This window comes from Schistocerca gregaria, chromosome 7 (genome assembly GCF_023897955.1).
Source record: "Schistocerca gregaria isolate iqSchGreg1 chromosome 7, iqSchGreg1.2, whole genome shotgun sequence".
NCBI lineage: Eukaryota > Metazoa > Arthropoda > Insecta > Orthoptera > Acrididae > Schistocerca > Schistocerca gregaria.
Genome location: NC_064926.1, coordinates 514,095,200 through 514,117,183, shown reverse-complemented (window position 1 = coordinate 514,117,183; position 21,984 = coordinate 514,095,200). Strand labels below are relative to the sequence as shown.

At 41.0% G+C, this 21,984-nt stretch overlaps 1 protein-coding gene across 1 annotated transcript in view; it reads left to right on the top strand.

The window, feature by feature from the left end:
• Window positions 1-453, top strand: part of LOC126282454 (uncharacterized) — a 35,634-nt gene extending 35,181 nt beyond the window's left edge. The window contains exon 3 of the mRNA XM_049982111.1: window positions 196-453. Coding sequence (XP_049838068.1) covers window positions 196-453 — 258 coding nt within the window. The remainder of the gene's footprint in view (window positions 1-195) is intronic.
• Window positions 454-21,984: the final 21,531 nt, after the last annotated feature.

Sequence of the window (21,984 nt, the reverse complement as noted above, 5' to 3'; positions counted from 1 at the left end):
TGTTGATGTACCATAATATAACTCAGTCTTTATTTCGAACTCTGTACTTCTGTTTAAAGCTGTGAGGGTAAGTACTGAATAGTTAGTGAAAATTGCAATGGATTTGCTTAATTTCTAATTTTTGGATGTACTTAAAAATTTTCCCCGTTTCCAGTAGCTGATTGTATAACTAATTTACAAGTCCTTTCTTTTAAGGAAAACCTCAAAAAACTAATTGAAGAAACAAAACATAGCCTAGAAGTTCAGAAAAAATTCAATGAACAGTTGTCTGCAACAAAGAATTCACTGATCCAGCAAGTAGAGGAGACAGAAAGCCACTTACAGAAATATGGCTATAAACCTTCACAAAGGAACTATGGAGATTTGTATCCTTTTGACATTCCAAAGATATGTGACTTGAGTATTTATATGTGTGGTTCTGAAACATGTACATACAAGTACAACACCAAGTGAATATAGGTACCTAGTATAAAACTTGTTATTGATTAGCATGCTTACCTTAATGTTTAGATTATCCTGTAGTTTATTCTCGTTTTATTCATTCTCTTACAGTTATTTTATACATTAACCATTTTCATACTGGTCATCTTCTAAAAAAACTTAATGTGAAAATATTGTGACAGCATTTTACTGGCAATGCTAGGAATTGTCCTCAAATGCTACTCAAAAGTGACGTAGTATTTCATCTGGATACCATATCAAAGCCAAAGTAGTGTAACATCTTACTGATTTAAGTTTTGGTTGTTATTAAGAATAACTTGGTTTTATTAAAATTCATTGTAAATTTATCATGATAATTTGTGATTAATTTATATGCTAACAGTGCATATTTTAAACCATTTTTCATTACTTAATTGAACAGAATATGGAAATTACCCACCAACAGAATATTTTGTCATGCAGAATAGTCCAAAATGCCTGTAGTTTTTACATTCAATGCCTGCAAATATCTACTGGTTTGGAGTTAGGGATGTTGTAAAGCAAAGTATGAAATGCTTTTTGTGTAAAAAGGAATTTCGTTGACATCCATTTGAGAAGATTGGAAAAGGTAAATATTCGCAAGAATAAGATGAGAAGTTGTGCAGCAAGCCCTTAATCTAACATGGCCTGTGCTACATCATTTGAAGAAGAGGAGGGAAAATATTAAATTTCTACTCATTTATATCACAAAAGGTGGTTTTTTTTCGTCAGTCTACTGACTGGTTTGATGCGGCCCGCCACGAATTCCTTTCCTGTGCTAACCTCTTCATCTCAGAGTAGCACTTGCAATCTACGTCCTCAATTATTTGCTTGACGTATTCCAATCTCTGTCTTCCTCTACAGTTTTGCCCTCTACAGCTCCCTCTAGTACCATGGAAGTAATTCTCGCATGCCTTAGCAGATGTCCTATCATCCTGTCCCTTCTCCATATCAGTGTTTTCTACATATTCCTTTCCTCTCCGATTCTGCGTAGAACCTCCTCATTCCTTACCTTATCAGTCCACCTAATTTTCAACATTCGTCTATAGCACCACATCTCAAATGCTTCGATTCTCTTCTGTTCCGGTTTCCCCACAGTCCATGTTTCATTACCATACAATGCTGTACTCCAGACGTACATCCTCAGAAATTTCTTCCTCAAATTAAGGCCGGTATTTGATATTAGTAGACTTCTCTTGGCCAGAAATGCCTTTTTTGCCATAGCGAGTCTGCTTTTGATGTCCTCCTTGCTCCGTCCGTCATTGGTTATTTAACTGCCTAGGTAGCAGAATTCCTTAACTTCATTGACTTCGTGACAATCAATCCTTACGTTAAGTTTCTCGCTGTTCTCTTTTCTACTACTTCTCATTACCTTCGTCTTTCTCCGATTTACTCTCAAACCATACTGTGTACTCATTAGACTGTTCATTCCGTTCAGCAGATCATTTAATTCTTCTTCACTTTCACTCAGGATAGCAATGTCATCAGCGAATCGTGTCATTGATATCCTTTCACCTTGTATTTTAATTCCACTCCTGAACCTTTCTTTTATTTCCATCATTGCTTCCTCGATGTACAGATTGAAGAGTAGGGGTGAAAGGCTACAGCCTTGTCTTACTACCTTCTTAATACGAGCACTTCGTTCTTGATCGTCCACTCTTATTATTCCCTCTTGGTTGTTGTACATATTGTATATGACCCGTCTCTCACTATAGCTTACCCCTACTTTTTTCAGAATCTTGAACAGCTTTACACCATTTTATATTGTCGAACACTTTTTCCAGGTCGACAAATCCTATGAACGTGTCTTGATTTTTCTTTAGCCTTGCTTCCATTATTAGCCGTAACGTCAGAATTGCCTCTCTCGTGCCTTTACTTTTCCTAAAGCCAAACTGATCGTCACCTAGCGCATTCTCAATTTTCTTTTCCATTCTTCTGTATATTATTCTTGTAAACAGCTTCGATGCAGGAGCTGTTAAGCTGATGTGCGATAATTCTCGCACTTGTCAGCTCTTGCTGTCTTCGGAATTGTGTGGATGATGCTTTTCCGAAAGTCAGATGGTATGTCGCCAGACTCATATATTCTACACACCAACGTGAATAGTCGTTTTGTTGCCACTTCCCCTAATGATTTGTTGGAAGAATAAATTAAATACTGTATCTTTTATGATTCTAAAATCACAAAAGATACAGTATTTAATTTATTTTTCCAACTTGATGATGATAAACAGCACCGATGCCGTAATTCTTTTGCTTAAGCCAGTACCCATGCATTAATTCTTTCACTTAAGACAGCACTCATGCCTTAATTCTTTTGCTTAAGCCAGCACCCATGCATTAATTCTTTCGATTAAGACAGCTCTCATGCCTTAATTCTTTCACTAAATATATTCATTTTCTTTGCATTTCCATGGTCTTATACTGTGCCTTCAGTATTCTCTACACACGTCTAAAGATGCAGTAATGTCTTGTACACAAAGGGTGTTGCATTGGCAGAGCTGTCATTTGTACTCAGGAGATTCTTATGAAGAAATATTTCTGATGGGATTATGGCCACATAATGGGAATTAACAGACTAAACGCTGATTGGTTAGAGACATTGGTCGTGTGTGTGTGTGTGTGTGTGTGTGTGTGTGTGTGTGTGTGTGTGTGTGTGTGTTTTGTCTAATTCCGATGAAAGGATTTTGGCTCAAAGCTTACTTGTTTAGCAGTCTTTGTTGTGCATGTCTCCAACTCAGCAGCACCGCCACTATATGGTGAGTAGCAGTCTATTCTTTTCATAATATGATCATTATTCTGTCCTGGATTTTCCCTTGTTTGAATGGTGGTTGGAGCTAGATGCGAGGATGGTTCCATTTTGGAAATCATTAGAGAATTCAATATTCCGAGATCCCCAGTGTTGAGAGTGTGCCAAAAATTTCAAATTTCAGGCATTCCCTCTCACCATGGACCATGCTGTGACTGAAAGCCTTCACTTAATGACTGAAAGCAGCGGTGTTTGCTTAGAATTCTCAGTGTTAAAAGACAAGCAACACTGAGTGAAATAACTGCAGGAAACAATATGGGTGTACGATGAATTTATCCATTAGTATAGTGAAGCAAAATGTAGCATTAATGTGGCAGTAAATGACAAGTGTGAGTTCCTTTGCTGTTAGCATGACACCACCTGCAGTGCCTCTCCTGGGCTTGTGACCACATCAGGTGGACCCTAGATGATTACAAAAATGTGGCCTGGTCAGATGGGTTCTGATTTCAAATGGTAAGAGCTGGTGGTGTGGTTTGAGTGTGGCGTAAACCCCATGAAGCCATGGACCCAGGTTGTCAACAAGGCACTGTGCGGGTTGATGGTGGCTCCTTACTGGTGGGGGCTGTATTTATATAGAATGAACTAGGTCCTCTGGTCCAATTGAACCAATCATTGCAGCCATTCATGGACATCATATTCCCAAACAACAAGGGAAATTTTATGGACAAGAGTGCACCTTGTTTCTGGGTACCATTGTTCACGACTGTTTTGAAGAACATTCTTGATAGTTCAAGCAAATGATTTGGCCACACACCAAACATTTATGGGGCATTATCAAGACATCAGTTTGTGTACAAAATCCTGCATCAACAACACTTTCACAATTATGGGTGGCTGTAGAGACAGCATGACTCAGCATTTCTGCAGGGGCTTCCAATGAGTGAGTGAGTCTATGACAAGTCAAGTTAGTGCACTATGCCAAGCAAAAGATTGTCCGACACAATATTAGAAGGTATGCCATGACTTGTTATCTCAGGGCACACAGTCTCTGCTGGTTACATGCCCATTGGTACAGCTGCTGCCTCTGCTGCTGCTACAACAGGAGCCAGGGTGCAAGCTAGTAGCCAGAGACATCCATTAGATGTCCATAGATAAGAATTCATGTAAAGAAAATCAGAATGCAGAAAAATGTGAGCTAACACCATTAAGTTTTCTCTAAAATGAGTTTAATTTATGTATGAAGTATGAAATTTGCAGGCAGCAGCAGCAAGGAGAGGTAGACACAGGAACAGGGAAGTAATCGATTTTGTAGCTTCTGTGTGTTCCTAACCAGGAGAAAATTGTATGATTACATATGTGTCCTTTTATATCAACAAGACAATCAATTACTGCCAAAAATTTTTAATTGTATGTATAAAAAAATCCACTCACCAAGCAGTGGCTGAACACACATATGAAAGACAGTTGTAATTGACAAGCTTTCGTAGCCAGTGGCTCCTTCTTCAGGCAGATTGGTTGAAGGGGAAGGAAGTCTTTCCTTCTCATCCTCTATGGTAAGTCTCTCCTGACTCACGGTTGTTGTTGACTTTCCTGAAGTCTACCCTTTACCTCCAGTCCTTTTCCTTTACCCCTCTTCCTTCCCCTTCAACCCTTCTGCCTGAAGGAGGAGTCACTGGCTCCAAAAGCTTGCCAGCTACAACCGTCTTTTATGTGTGTGTTCTGCCGCCACTTGTTGGGTAGATTTTTTATGTATCCAATTAAATAATATTTGTGTGCTTTGATAGTTTAGTGTCTTGAGTTTCTGCATGTTCATTTAATATCTAATAAGTACAGATAGGTACAGTTACTGGATTTTTGTTCGCATCATAAAGTAAACCAATCTTGTGAAATGCTACAGGTTCCAAATAAGGGCGGAACTATTTAGTCTCACTTGAGTGCTTCAGTAGTTCGGTTTTTTAATCACTGCATATTAATCTAATTTATTGCACACAGTTCTTGCGTTGTTGTCAGGGTCTACAGTAGAGTTCTGCAGCATGTGTCAATAGTGAATTTGTCTGGGTAATGTAGTTTTCCATAGTCCTTCATATGGATACGTTGTGTGCGGATGTGAGCCAAGTTGGTGACACTTTGCTCTCAGCTCCAGGCTGTAATGGCTTTGGTTACACAGCTTGAAGATGCAGTGGATGGCATCACTGTTGTGGGCCGGCCTTGAGGATCCAATGGATGTTCAGCACATCTAAGTCCTCAAAGTGATAGTCTGCGGTGGCCAGCCTTTACTGCTCGCATTGAGGTTGACCCCTCACCCATGGTCGAGTGGGAGGTCTCCTTGGGTTGTGATAGAGTGTAAAAGACTTCCCAGGGGGCTGCACATAAGCCCTTCCTGGTTAGTCTATGACAAGCTGGTTCCATTTGCTGTCTGTGGCTGACACTGTTGCTCAGCCAGAAGGAGTCACCTGTCCTGTTTGAGGAAACCTCTTAGCCTGCAAGATCTGGGCAGTCACAGAGGGTGGGATTATTGGTAGTTGGGAGCTCCAATGTTAGGCACATTATGGGGCCTGTTAGGGACATGGCTGCTAAGAAGGGGAAGGAAGCCAGTGTGCACTCCATGTGCATACTAGGTGGAGTCATTCCAGATGTGGAATGGGTCCTATTGGGTGCCATGAAGAGCACATTGTGCAGCCAACTGCAAGTGGTGGCTCATGTCGGTACTAATGATGTGTGTTGCTTTGGATTGGAAGAGATTCTCTCTGGTTTTGAGTAGCTAACAGAAGTCTTGTTGTGAGTTGGAAATAGGGCTCACCATTTGCAGCAAAACTGACAGGACTAATTGTGGAGCTTTGGTACAGAGCCGAGTGGATGGTCTGAATCAGAGGCTCAGGCAGTTCTGTGACGGTGTAGGCTGCAGATTCCTTGACTTGTGCCATAAAGTGGTTGGGTTTCAGGGTCCGTTGAACAGGTTAGGAGTCCACTATATGCAGGATGCAGCTACATGGTTATCAGGGGGCTGTGTTGCATGGACTGGGCGGTTTTTTAGGTTAGAGGGTCTAGGGGGGGAAAAAACCAAGAAGAGCTTTAGTCACAAAGGGTGCAGGCCGAACACAGGAAGAACGTAGATACAGGAGCCATTGGTATTGTGTTGGGAAGGTACCAGAGTTTCAAGTGCTAGTAGAAAGCACTGGTGCTCAAATCATTATAGGCACTGAAAGCTGGCTAAAGCCATAGGTAAGTTCAGCCAATATTTTTGCGAAGAACCTAATGGTGTTCTAAAGGGATAGGCTTAACACAGCTGGCGGTGACATGGTTGTTGCTGTTAGAAGTAACTTAGCTTATCGCAAAATTGAAGTAGATTGTTCCTGTGAGTAAATAGGAGCAGAGGTTATTCTTGCAACTGGAATAAAATAATAATTGGATCCTTTTACTGATCTCCTAATTCGAATGATGCAATTGCTGAAAGGCTCAAAGAAAACTTGAGTTTGATTTCAAACAAGTATCAAACTCATACAGTTATAGTTCATCATGTCTTTAATTTACCCGCGCTATATTGGCGAACATGTGTGTTTAATTCCCGTGGTACACATAAAACATCACTAGAAATTGTGCTAAATTCATTCTCTGAAAATTATTTCAAGCAGTTAGTACATGAGCCCATGAATCGTAAACGGTTGTGAAAACACACTTGACCTCTTAGCAACAAATAATCCTGATCTAAAATGAGCATCAGAACGGATACTGGGATTAGTGAACACAGGGTTGTCTTAGTGAGATTGAATATTGTAAGCTGCAATTCCTCCAAAAATAAATGAAAAATATACATATTCACAAAAGCAGATAAAAATTCACTTGTCACCTTCCTGAGAGACAACCTCCACTCCTTCCAAATTAACAATGTAAGTGCAGAACAAATGTGGCATGAATTCAAAGAAATTGTGTCGGCAGCAGTTGAAAGATTTATATGAAATAAGGTAACAAACAATGGAGCTGACCTTCCTTGGTACACTAAACGAGTCAGAACTGTAGGAGGAACAATGAAGAAAAAAAATGCCAAATTTCAATGGTCGCAAACTCTACAAGATTGGTGATATTTTACAGAAACTCAAAATTTAGCACTCCATTGTGAGATGCTTACAGTAGTGTCCACAATGGAACTTTGTCTTGAAACCTGGCAGAAAATCCAAAGAGGTTCTGCTTGCATGCGAAATATGTTAGCTGCAGGACGCAATCAATGCCTTCTCTGCGCGATAGCAATGAAAATACTTTCGACGACAGTGCTGCCAAAGCAGAGTTACTAAACACAGCCTTCTGAAATTTGTTCACCATGGAAGATGAAGTAAATATTCCAGAATTCGAATCAAGAACAGCTGTCAACATGAATAACATACAAGTAGATGCCCTCGGAGTAGGGATGCAACTTAAATCATTTAACAAAAGCAAGTCTAGTCCAGACTGTATGCCAGTTGGGTTCCTTTCAGAGTATGCTGATACAATTGCTCCATACTTAACGATCATATACAATCGTTCGCTCGATGAAAGATGCGTACCTAAAGGCTGGAAAGCTACACAGGTCACACCAATTTTCAAGACAGTTAGTAGGATTAATCCACTAAATTGCCAGCCCATATCATTAACATTGATATGCAGCAGGATTTTGGAAGGTATATTGTATTCTAACATTATGAATTACGTCAAAGAAAAGGATCTATTGACACAGACAACACTGATTTAGGAAACATCATTCTTGTGAAATACAACTAGCTCTTTACTCACATGAAGTGCTGAGTGCTATTGACAATGAATTTCAGATTGATTACGTATTTGTAGATTTACAGAAGGCTTTTAACACTGTACCACACAAGTGGTTTGTAGTGAAATTGCGTGCTTAGGGGATAATTGTGACTGAATTCGTGATTTCCTGTCCGAGAGGTCACAGTTCATATTAATTGACAGAAAGTCATCAAGTAAAACAGAAATGATTTCTGGCATTCCCCAACGTACTGTTACAGGCCCTTTGCTGTTCCTCATCTGTATAAACAGATCTAGGAGACAATTTAAGCAGCCATCTCATGCTATTCACAGCTGATACTGTCGTTTATCGACTAGTTAAGTCATCAAAATATCCACGGGTGTACTGCCGGTCTATATTGTCCAACGGGCACAATATTTCGGCGATCAAACATGTCGCCATCATCAGGTGAACTGACGGACTGAGCTCCTGTGAACGTGCCAGCATGGAGATCCGTACGCTATGGATGCTCAGAGGGAACTGGGTTCGGTCACGGCGGCGGCCGATTTAAATGCCCTCCGCCCGCGGCACGCTCCCTCCGCCATCCACGTCCCGTGCCACGGTCGCACGGTGGAACAGATTGCGATGGCGTCTGAGATGACGTCGGTGTGATGGCTCTGTCCACTGTGATCGCCACAACTATACGTTTGCGCGATTTACTCTTGATTAACCCAATCGCTGGTTCCCAAGCCTTGCTAAGATTATAGCCACAGTCACGGTTTATGAGGTCGTCATTGGTGCGAATTTCGATGGCCTCTCTAACAACGGTATCCCAGTATCTCAACGTCTATACCAGATTCCTCGTGCGGTCATACTCCATAGCGTGATTTTTCGACAAACAATGTTCAGCGACCACCGACTTGCTCGGATACATCAGTCGAGTGTGCCTCTGGTGTTCACGGCATCGATCCTCGACGGTACACATCGTCTGACCAATATACGACTTGCCACATTGACACGGAATCTGGTACACGCCGGCCTTCCTCGAACCAAGGTCATCCTTGGCGCTCCCCACCAGTGCACGAGTTTTGTTCAGAGGACAAAACACAGTTCCGACCCGGTGTTTCTTCAGAATGCGGGCGATTTTCCCCAAGAGTCCGCTTGTGTGTGGAATAAATGCAGTGCCTACCTCCTCCCTCGTGACTTCATCCATCTCAACAGGTTGTGCTGCAGTGGTTGGGCGGAGAGCACGTTGAATCTGCCACTCTGAGTACCCATTTTTTCGAAATACAGCTCTCAGATGTTCCAATTCCTGTGGTAGACTCTCTGCATCAGAGATAGTGCGCACCCTATGTACTAGACTTTTAAATACCCCATTCCTATGTGAAGGGTGGTGGTAGCTGTGTGCGTGCAGATACAGATCAGTATGCGTTGTCTTTCGATACACCCCATGACCAAGGGTGCCGTCAACCCTTCTCTTGACAAAGACGTCAAGGAAAGGTAATTTACCCTCTGTTTCAGTCTCCATAGTGAATTTGATGTTGGGGTGTATGGAGTTTAAATGTGTAAGGAAGTCAAGGAGTTTATCCGTACCATGTGGCCAGATGACGAACGTGTCATCTACGTAACGGAAAAAGCAAGTAGGTTTCCATTCGGATGACGACAGGGCTTCCTCCTCGAAGTTCTCCATGTACAAATTCTCTACGACCGGTGAGAGTGGGCTACCCATGGCGACTCCCTTCGTTTGTTCGTTGTATTCTCCATTAAAAAGAAAATACGTGGAAGTCAAGACATGCCTAAAAAGTTCAGTGGTATTCTTGTCAAACTTCTGACTAATCGATTCTAGCGACTCTTGCAGGGGTACCCTCGTAAACAAGGAAACGACGTCAAAACTCACCATGATATCTGACTCATCCAACCTGAAGCTATCAAGGCGTATAACAAAACCAGTGATTGGGTTAATCAAGAGTAAATCGAGCAAACGTATATTTGTGACGACCACGGCGGACAGAGTCATCACACCGACGTCATTTCAGACACCGTCGCAATCTGTTCCGCCGCGGGACCGTGGCGCGGACGGCGGAGGGAGCACACCGCGGGCGGAGGGTATTTAAATCGGCCGCCGCCGCGATTGAACCCAGTTCCCTGTGAGCAGCCATAGCATACGGGTCTCCGTGCCGGCACGTTCACAGGAGCTCAGTCCGTCAGTTCACCTGATGATGGCAACATGTTTGATTGCCGAAATATTGTGCCCGTTGGACACTATAGACCGGCAGTACACCCGTGGATATTTTGATTATCAAATACACCGGGAGAAACTCAAGAAAGACTAGTTAAGTCATCCGAAGATCAAAATGAATTGCAAAATGATTTAAAAATGATATGTGTATGGTGAAAAAATTGGCAATTGACCCTGAATAACGGAAAGTGACATCATCCACTTGAGTGCTAAAAGTAATCTTATAAACTTCAGTTACACAATAAATCAAACATTTCTATGGGCTGTAAGTGCAACTAAATAGCTAGGAATTACAATTATGAACAACTTAAATTTGATGGAACGCATAAGGAATGCTGTGGAGAAGGCTAACCAAAGATTGTGTTTTATGGCAGGACACTTAGCAAATGTAACAGATGTACTAAAGAAACTGCCTACACTACACTTGTCCACTCTCTTTTAGAATACTGCTGTGTGGTGTGAGATCCTTACCAGATAGCACTGACGGACTGCATCTAGAAAGTTCAAAGAAGGGCAGCACATTTTACATTATTGCAAAATAGGGGAGAGAGTGTCACAGACATGATACAGAATTAAGGGTGGACGTCATTAAAACAAAGGTGGAATCTTCTCTTGAAATTTCAGTCACCAACTTTATTCTCTGAATGCTAAAATATTTGGTTGACGCCCACCTACATAGGAAGAAATAATCACCAAAATAAAATAAGGGAAATCAGAGCTCGCACTGAATGATACAGATGTTCATTTTCTCCTGCGCACTGTAAGAGAGTGGAATAATAGAGAATTATTGTGAAGGTGCTTCAATGAACCCTCTGTCAGGCAGTTAGATGTGATTTGCAGAGTATCGATGTAGATGTTTTATAAGACTTGGCTTAAAAGTGCAACCAGTAACAATCAAATTGTCTCAGGGAAACAGTCAAAACCAATGCCAAAGGTAACTGGCATCAAACATCTAAACATGATGTAACAATGTGCCATGCAATTTCATACTAAAATGTATGCTCCTGTAAAACTTTCAGTACTGTCTAAATTTTCTACCTTTTCTCTTTGGGCACGCAAGTACGATCAGTTCAACATTTGGTATACTTAAAATAACTGTGTGGCTGACATTTCTGCATGTTGAGTGTTAGCACGAGGTGACAGCCAGTTACAGTTCTTTCTCAAGCTCCATTGGCTCAATCTGTTGCCCTTTCTGTATATTGATGCAGAGTCTTGTCAGTGTGGCTGTCAGCACATAGCTAACACTGTCCTCTCCCGTCCTGTCATGTCTCATCTCATTGCCTCCCCTCGCCCCCGCCCTCTGCTCGCCTCCCCCGCCCTCTGCTCGCCTCCCCCGCCCTCTGCTCGCCTCCCCCGCCCTCTGCTCGCCTCCCCCGCCCTCTGCTCGCCTCCCCCGCCCTCTGCTCGCCTCCCCCGCCCTCTGCTCGCCTCCCCCGCCCTCTGCTCGCCTCCCCCGCCCTCTGCTCGCCTCCCCCGCCCTCCAGTCCACTCCTCTCCCTGATAACCAATCTGACAGTCATGAAGTTAACTGTATTCAAACTATATTAAAGCAATATATTTTCTGGCCAAAACAAATTGGGTTTCAGAGAAAAAAATATGATTTAATACTGTGGTACATGCAGTACAAACTCACTTTCACTGATTCATTGAATCTCTCTTTTTTTCTTGTAATTGCATGAAAAGATAGAGTTTTTATCAGTTTATGTGCAGTTTCCTGTTCAATTAATGTAACATGTTTCATCATTCTTGACAAGTTAACACCTTAACATTTCTTCATACTACCTCATGAAGAAGGAGAAGAAGAATCCTGTGATGGAAGCAAGAAAATCACTGATGATAGTTGTGTATCTCATGAGGATGAGGTAACGAAGGATTTTGAAGAACTGAATCTAAGCTACAAGGAATGCCTCACACCATTTGTATCAGTTGAACAATCAAGAAGTAACACTGTAGTATCAAGTAACCAACATTACATTCCTAGGAAACTGGTTGACAATGAATCCACAGTGTCTGAAAGTGTCTCTGATCAGACAATAAGTGCCAATGATATAAATGAAACTACTGGATATTCTGAAACATTCTATGCACTGGAGAGAAAGTTTAAAATGTATAAACTTCAGAAAGGACGTGAATCACCATTTTAAAATGTTACAGTTTTTTTAGAATTAAAGTGTTTATTTTCAGTTTGTTGTTTACACCAATTTAGATCATCAGGCACTGCAGAGGAGACTCGGATCTATCACCGTATGTCATTTGCTGAGGCAATGTGACAATTTGACCTCTCCTCCCACTCTACAGTTAAATTCAGATGGACGAGACTGTTGCCTGTAAATTAAAATTACTGGCAGAAAGCACTAACTGACTGTCGTCTTATCTGCATGCTACTTCAGCTGTTTTCCCTCAAAAATAACTCTTCCACTGCAGCTATGAAACAGATTTACTGGGAGAAGGAATTGACTATCCACAAGGAAAACATGTTGTGTAAACCACTATATACATTCTGAAACTAACTCTTCAAAAAATACAAGGTGCTGAAGTCTTTTACCACAATTATTTATGAAATAATCCAAAGATTTTCCCCTCACTGTTGACATCCAGAATATTTGAGGAAGTCCAGCAAAAAGTACAGCTGTGGTCTTCTGGCAGAAGCACAATAATTCATTAAAAATGTGGTGTGGTCATCTGTGGTTGTGGAAAGAACTTTTAAAAAACATTATTTCAGCTTATTTATTAACTTCAGATTGTTTAAAACCTACATATCCCTTTGAGTTCCTGGAATGTAGAATATATCGAAATATCTATACCGAGAGCTTCAGGGAACTTAATCTGAAAAGGTTTTACCATATTTAGAAAAATGATTAATTTCCCTAGTTGCCATAAACACATTTTAAAAAAGCACTGATATATCCAAAAGTGAATGTTAAATCTTGAAGAAACTTTGCAAAATGTGTTTCTTTGGTATGTCCCATGCATTGACCATATTCTATTTACTGTATGAGCTTTCTTGACCTAGCAAACAAACACTGGCCGCCATGTCAACCTCAGCCCTTAGGTGTCACCAGATGAGGATACGGAGGGTCACGTGGTCAGCACAGCACTCTCCCGGCTATGGTCAGTTTTCATGACCAGGCCACTGTGTTAATCAAATAGCTCCTCAACTGGCCCCTCAAGGGTTGAGTGCACCCAGCTTGCCAACAGCGCTTGGTAGACCTGGACAGTGACTCATCTAAATGTTAGCCAAACCCAACAACACTTCACTTTGGTGATCTCACAGGAACCGGTGTTACCACTGCAGCAAGGCTGTTGGCACAATCTTTCTTGAGCAGCTCCAACATGATAAAATGGATGTTCAACAGGCTGTGATGTTATCACTACACTTTCAGTGTGGTCGGCTGACAGAGTGGCTAGCTGTGGCTGGGAGAAAGCCTATCACTAGCTTCCCCATAGTACATTATAGTGGCTGTACATATGTTGAAAATTTGTATGTTAAACCAAAAATATTGTCTCAATTTTTATGATGTCAGTCTGTTACCCATGTGAGTTGTTGATTTGTTCCTTTATATGTAAATCTAAGATTATGAAATCTTTGCTTACCTAATCAAATAGTTTGCTTGTAGCTTCCTATTTAAGTTGTTGTTATGAAGTTTGTTGCTGTAGACATGTTATGTTACTAGCTTGATCCTAGCTTAGCTTTCATTGCTTTGTAGGTACTTACTTGGCTCTTACCAGTTTATAATCCCAGTTTGGTATGTTCACCTTTGTACAGAAATACTTTTGTGAGACAGATTGTGACAAATACTTATATTTCCAGTTTGGTATGTTCACCTTTGTACACCAATACTTTTTGTTAACTGATTGAGATAAATATTTTAAAGATATGAAATTGCACAGAAACATAAAGGGATGTGTGGAAAAATTTGAAATTTTCTGTTCAGGTGATACTTACAGTATTCTTTTATTTTTAGTTACTTTGCGTCTCAGTTACTAATGTTTGCTTTATGTACTACATGCACAATATAGCCTGGCCCCTCTCATGCAGATCTTACTGTAAGCACACAGTTTTCACCCAGCACTTGGGCTGCTTTGGGTGGAGAGATGTGTGAGTGGGATTGTGAAGTCATGCTTCTTCCATGCAGGGCAAGAAGTACACTGGAATCAACATTGCGTTGACAATGTCTATTGCAGTTTTACAGTGTGTTGCATTGGCAAAAGATAGAAACAATCCGTATGACCTGAAGTCATTCAGCTTCCACAGATTCCTACAATCTCAAAAAATTGCCAAGTTAGACTGGTCATGTAGTAGAAAGAGAGAGAGAGAGAGAGAGAGAGAGAGAGTGTTATGCATCAATCATCTGCTGGTCAACAGTAGCCATTTTAAACTTTTTGTTTGTTTCAATTCTGGTATCTTTTTTGTACTGTAAAACAACTACATTTGGTAGTCACATAACACAAATTTTAAAAATCTTGTTTATTTCAGTTTCACTGTTTTTATCAGTATTAAACCTGCTTTCTTTGGGTGTTGTTGTTTTTGTTGTTGTTGTTGTTGTGCTTTCTTTCTGTCTGGATTATAATTTGGAAGAACATGTCTGTTGTAAGACAAGATGAAAACTACTTTATCTGATAATAGAAGAATTTTTTAGTGTGTGTCAATTTCTTTGTGTTTCCTAACTCAACTAACTTAATCATACAGCTTTAGCACTTAAGATGCTGATCTTGTAGGCAGTTGCCAGTACCTGTGGAGTGGCTAAAATCTGTTCCTAAGAATGAAACTCCAGATAGCAATATCAACAGTATATGGTACTTACCATACATACCATAAAGATAACACACTAAGTTGCAAACGGGCACAATTAAGAGACTTAAAACATAAGCTTTTAGCCACAGCCTTTGTTGAAAAAAGAGAAACACACACCATTGATTCACACAAGCAAGCACACCTCACCCTCACGTGACCACCAACTCCAGCAGCTCGGGCTAAGCTGCTGGAGTTGGCGCTCATGTGTCCATCTTTGGAGTGCTTGCTTGCATAAATGAACTGTATGTGTTTTTCTCTTTTTCTGCCAAAGGCAGCGGCTGAAAGGTTATGGGTAAGTGTCTTTCAATTGTGCCTGTCTGCAACTTAGCAAAAAAATGGCTCTGAGCACTATGGGATGTTACCTTTATGGTAAGTAGCAATCTGTCTTATCTACATTGTTAAAATCTGTTTCTCTTTGTGTGTGGGTGTATGCGTGCACATGGATGCGTATGTACAGTCTTGGACAAAAGGAGCGAGACCCCCTCGCCTTTTCGTTATGCTGATCCACACAGCTTTAAAGTCTGCTACAGAGTATAACAGGCAAGGCGACAAAGTGCTACCAACATACTATGCACAGGCGTGAAATTGAAAAACTATTCAAACTTGGTGAGACTGTTTTCAATCATCTGTAAGACTATACTAATGCTGATTAGTGTGTTAAACACAACACGTGAATATAAGATATAAATGAAAGATGAATCACTAATTAGTATGAACTGTATTAATAAAAATGAATGTCAGCTTATCGAGATAACATAACTGTTTTAGTAAGACGAAGTACCTCAGATCATTACGAATTAGCAAAATATTATGTGCATTCAGCCGCGAAACGGTCTGTGTCATCGTCAGACCAGTCATACTGGATCCTATCATAGAAGCTCACTTTTTTAGACCACCAAGGAACCGTATACCCCAGGAAGTGCGATACATTTACGCTTATTATGTCTACTCGAGGTAAATGGGTTTTAAGAGTTGGGTAGCCAGACAGACGGTCAAGAAAGTGAGACTAGTAGGGTTCCATTTTTACCAGTTTAGGTGACGAAATCCTAACAAGAAAAGAGCTACGACAGTTACTGAAGATGAGGATCGCATAAATAATTCCCCCTACTCTTTATTCGAAATGTTCTAGTTGCAGTTGATACATCAGCATATTATTGTAGCTACACTTTCGAACCAAAACCCATTTACAGGAATGCAAATAAAGTCCATTTACCTATACACATGATAATTCAGATCCCAGTATTAATACCAGTGCATTTTAGAAGTGTGAGCATTCCCATTGCTAGCTAGCTTAAGAAACCCTTCGGCTAATGAATGTGTGGCGAGTCTAATGGAGAATTTGAAACATTGTAGAATACGTTTGGCAGCTATGTCGCCGTTTATTTCCTGGGGTGGTGTAGAATTATCCTACTAAATTTACTCGCTAATAATGGTATTTTGTTATTTCGATAAACATTCTGAATGATTGTCACACGAGTGGTGACATAAAGGTAGAAACTTCACGTTTTTGAGTCCAGAAAGCTCTATGGAACAGAAACTGCAAATCATTTTGCCATTTTCATTGCAAAATTGCTGGCTTATTTATGTCTGGGGTAAAAATAGAGGGCTGCTTGCCTGGGTTGTCTGCTAGCGTAGTGAAAGGTGTTTGCTATTGCAAGGGAGGTCTGGTTTGTTTTCTGTTCTAATCTCGATGGAGGCAGATAGACTATCAGTAAAGCAATTTTAAGAAATTCTTGCGATTCCAATACATTTTATTGCTACCTTTATTCTGTACCGGCTTCCTGTTGATGTCAATATGAAACTCTTTTAGAATTTCATACTTCTTACTGCCTGCTTTTTCCACTTCGGTCAATAGTTGAATTGACTCAAGTGTGGCACAGAAATATTTTTAACTGAGTTTCGTTATGAATCTTCACAATTGCTAAATTTGCACACTTTCATGGTAGGTCAGCAATGGTAATCCAGTATGACTGGTCTGAACGTTGACACGGACTATTCCACGGCCAAATAAACATAATATATTGCTATTTTGTTATGATCTGGGGTACTTTGTCTTATTAAAACAGTTAGGTTATCTCGATAAGCTGAAATTCATTTTTATTAATACAGTTCATACTAATTAGCGTTTTTTCTTTCACTTGTATCTGATATTTACGTGTTGTGCTTAGCACACTAATCAGCATTGCCGGCCACTGTGGCCGAGCGGTTCTAGGCCCTTCAGTCCGGAACCGAGTGACTGTTATGGTCGCAGGTTCGAATCCTGCATCGGGCATGGTTGTGTGTGATGTCCTTAGGTTAGTTAGGTTTAAGTAGTTCTAAATTCTTGGGGACTGATGACCTCGGATGTTAAGTCTCATAGTGCTTAGAGCCATTTGAACTAATAAGCATTATTGTTGTCTTACACTTGATTGAAAACAGTCTGACAAAGTTCGGATAGTTTTTCAATTTCACGCCTGTGCGTAGTATGTTGGTAGCACTTCGTCGCCTTGCCTGTTATGCTGTGTAGCAGCCTTTAAAGCTGTGCGGATCAGCATAACAAAAAGGCGAGGGGTCTCACTCATTTTGTCCACGAATGTACATGTTGCTAGTGTTGAAACTGAATGCACAGATGTAACTTCATTTTAGTTGTAATTACTGCAGAAAAACAATTGAAAAAAAATTCTAGTATTAAAATACATAACCAATCATCTGATCTTTCTCTTTAGATTTCTTTTATAGCCAATTTAAATCATGAATACTTGAACAAATCATAAGATGAAAGTAAAATTTAGTGTCCTTAGAGGAGTACAGTATGATACAACTTGAAACATGTAGAGACATTATGATCACTGCACTTGTCGGTGGTATGTAACTCAGGTAAACACATGCACAAATAAGAATTTAAAACTTCATTATTATAACATTTTATAAGACATGAATTGGCATGTTGCTTAGGCAATGATAGATTTTACAACTCTCAAAAACAATACAATCTTCTTTTGTCTCTTGTAGTATCACAGAACATATAGCTTTGAAGCCAACCTTATCGATGTCGAAACAGTCACTAATACACTAAAACACTATATGGAAGGGCAACCTGCTCCCACATCACCCCCTTCTCAGTAAGACAGTCACAATTCACTGTACTGCATCCACTAGTGTTGCGGGAAATCGAATTGCACGGCCCGATCTTGATGTTTGTGGTTTTTTATCTTCAGGCTATTTGTCCTGGGGCGGTGGTGAAACTGGAGTATCTTCCGGCAATCTTACATCTTCGTTCAGAAGATATGCAGGTTTCAATCGCTCAATGGAAATGTTTTTTACTTGGTCTTTAATTTTGAGTCCAAAAAATTTTGGTGTTCTTTCCACGATTTATGGGCCTTCATATCGAGGTTCTAATGACTTTTTAACTCTGCCAACTCTTACAAATACATGTGTTGAAGTGCTGAAGTCCTTATATACAAATGGTGTCTCCTTTACTTTGTGAGCTTTTTGCACAGGCTTCAGCCACTTCATATTTTGTTGTAATTGTGAAACAAATTAGGGTAAGACTGAATCCGATTTTTGTTCTGACTTCTTGGGAGGGGGGGGGGGGGGGGGGAGGAGGAATCACCAGGTATCCTGATGATGGGTGAACCACAAACCATTTCTGCTATTGTAGCATTCGTGTTTCTCTGATTGAGCAACATAGACCAAGAAGGATTAAAGGTATTGTTTGAGTCCATTTCGTAGTTGAATGTGAATGGATTGCTGCTTGAAGTGTGCGATGAAATATTTCTATTTTTCCATTGGATTGAGGATGGTATGCAGTAGTTTGAGTTTGATTACAACCACATATTTTTGATAGTGCCTGAAACAGCTCAGAATTAAATTGTCTTCCCCGATCGGTTACTATTTGATAAGGTGTGCCAAACCTAGTAATCCAACAATTAAAGAATCCTGAGCTACAGCTTCTGCTTGTATATCCTGAAGTGGTACTACTTCTGTCCAATTCGTAACTATTGGTGCATGTTAAGCAATATGTATATTCAGCAGAAGGAGGCATTGTTCATCAGTGTCAGGAAAGTGACCTATTGGTGAATGCACAAGTCACGATACCTTTTTTTTTGACAAGCATTACATGCTCGTGACCAATTTGGAATGTCCTTTTTCATATTCATCCAGACATCTTGATGTAATCATTTTTACAGTTGTCTTGATACCTGGATGAGCCAAATTATGATAATGTTGAAAAATAGCATAACGGAATTGTTCAGGAAATAAGGTCGAATACTTTGTGTAGCGACATCACACCACAATTGCTTTCCTGTTTGAGGCAAATAGTATTTTAATTCAAGCAAAACATTATTGCCAGACTGTAGTTGATGAAGCTCTTCATCCTTTTCTTGTGCTTGGGCTATCTCTTCATAGTTAATAGGAACCAATTCTTCAAACCTCGAGAAGCTATCAGCCACAACATTTGATTTACTAGAAATATGTCGCAAATCTGTTGTAAACTGTGAAATATATTGGAGATAACGTAATTGGATTGACGTTGCTTTCTCATTCTTCTGCTTGAATGCTTATGTTAGAGGGGCATGATCAGTATAAATAACAAAGTCTCTACCTTCTAACAGATATTTGAAATACTTGACAGCCATATATATACTAAGTAGTTCTCTGTCATATGTGGAGTACTTTTTCTGTGCATTTGTGAACTTTTCTGAAAAGAATCCAGTAGATTTCCATTGTTCATCTTGCCACTGTTGCAACACAGCACCAGCTGCAAAATCGGATGCATCCACAAATAATGCGAGTTGGCTGTGCAAACTCAGAAATGTTAAAAGTATTGCATTTGCGAGATGTTCTTTACATTTTTGGAACTGAGTAATTGCCTCCTCTGTCCAGTCAATATGTCTTCAGTCATGTGCTAAATATCTATGATAAAAATTGATGATTCCTAAAAATTTTCAAAGTTCGCAAACAGTTTCAGGTTGCTTGTAGTTCATTGGCACAGACACTTTTTCTGGATCCGACTTAGTTCCTGAGAGTGTGATTAGGTGTCCCAAGAATGTGAGTTCTTGCACTCGAAATACGGATTTTGCAACATTTATTACTAGACCATACTGATTCAGTTGTTTAAAGAGTAAATTTAGATGCACAATATGTTGTTCGGGAGATTTTGATGATATTTTAATATCATCTAGATATGGAACGCAGAATTCCAGCTCTCTCACAACTTCATTTATAAACCTCTGAAATGTACTAGGTGCATTTCGAAGTCCGAAGGGCATATAATTAAATTCATACAGACCAAAAGGAGTAATAACTGCTGACTTTGATATGTCTTCTTTGGCTAAAGGAATTTGATAATATTTTTTTAGTAGGTCAATCTTGGAGAATATTTTCTTATTCTGAAGCATCAAATTTTCGGCATCTACTTGAGGAACTGGATACCAGTCTAGGAGAGTCCTGTCATTAAGATGACGATAATCTCCACAAACTCGCCACTGACCATTGGACTTCATAACAAGGTAAAGTGGCCTAGCCCATTGTGATTGTGATGGACGTATAATACTGTTATTCTGCAGAAACTGAAATTCTTTCTTAGCTATTTGCAATTTATGTGGGTCCAACCTACGAGTTTTACTATACACCAGTGGACCACTAGAAGTACTGATATAATGCTGTACTTTATGCTTTAACACCTTTGGTATTATAGATGGTTTTGTTAGCTCAGGAAATTTCTCTAACAGCTCTGAATACTGACATTTTGCTTAGAGTGGGCATCGCGCTTTAGTGTTTACTTCGTAGATTCTTATTCAAATTGCGTGTGAGTTTCGTATAGGAGGTGCAATTTCGAGTTTTAGTTACTGTAATCGTAAATTCAGCAGATTGTAGTGCAGTCGTTAGGCATTTGTACAGGTTAGTTGATACATTCTTTGCGTGTTCCGCTTGCGTTATCTAGGCACCGACTCGTGTTTCAGTAACTGTTGTTAAACATCGATTAGAATGGACAGGGACTGCGATTGCTGTGTTCGGATGAGGGCTGACTTGGCATCCCTTCGCTCACAGCTGCAATCGGCGCTGACTTCGGTCGCGCAGCTTGAGGCTGTTGCCAATGGGCACCACTGTGGGGAGCCGGACTCGGGTATCACGGGGATGTCAACCTCATCCCGTCTGTCCCCAGATCGGTCTGCCGCTGTGGTTGCCCCGGTTGCTGCCCGCAGTGGGGCTGAGCCCTCGCCTGTGGTTGATTGGGAGGTCGTTCCAAGGCGTGGCAGGCAGCGAAAGGCGTCCCCGGAAGCTGACCAGAAAGCCTCCCCGGTGCGTCTGACAAACCGGTTTCAGGCACTGTCTCTGGCTGAGCCAGATGCAGCTGCCTGCCCTGTTTCAGAGGATCATTCTCAGCCTTCAAGGTCCGGGCAATCGCAGAGGTTGGGCTTACTGGTAGTTGGGAGCTCCAATGTTAGGCGCGTAATGGGGCCCCTTAGGGATATGGCGGCTAAGGAGGGGAAGAAATCCAGTGTGCACTCCGTGTGCATTCCGGGAGGAGTCATTCCTGATGTCGAAAGGGTCCTTCCGGATGCCATGAAGAGCACAGGGTGCAGCCAGCTGCAGGTGGTGGCACATGTCGGCACTAATGACGTGTGTCGCTTTGGATCTGAGGAAATTCTCTCTGGATTCCAGCGGCTATCTGATTTGGTGAAGGCTGCCGGTCTTGCTTACGAGATGAAGGCAGAGCTCACCATCTGCAGCATCGTTGACAGAACCGACTGCGGACCTTTGGTGCAGAGCCGGGTGGAGGGTCTGAATCAGAGGCTCAGACGGTTTTGCGACCGTATTGGCTGCAGATTCCTTGACTTGCGCCATAGGGTGGTGGGGTTTCGGGTTCCGCTGAATAGGTCAGGAGTTCACTACACTCAGCTGGCGGCTACACGGGTAGCGGAGGCTGTGTGGCGTGGACTGGGCGGTTTTTTAGGTTAGAAGGCCTCGGGAAAGTGCGGGATGGGCTGCAATGTCAAAGGGTGCTTGGCAATTACAGGACGTGCTTGGATCAAGGAACA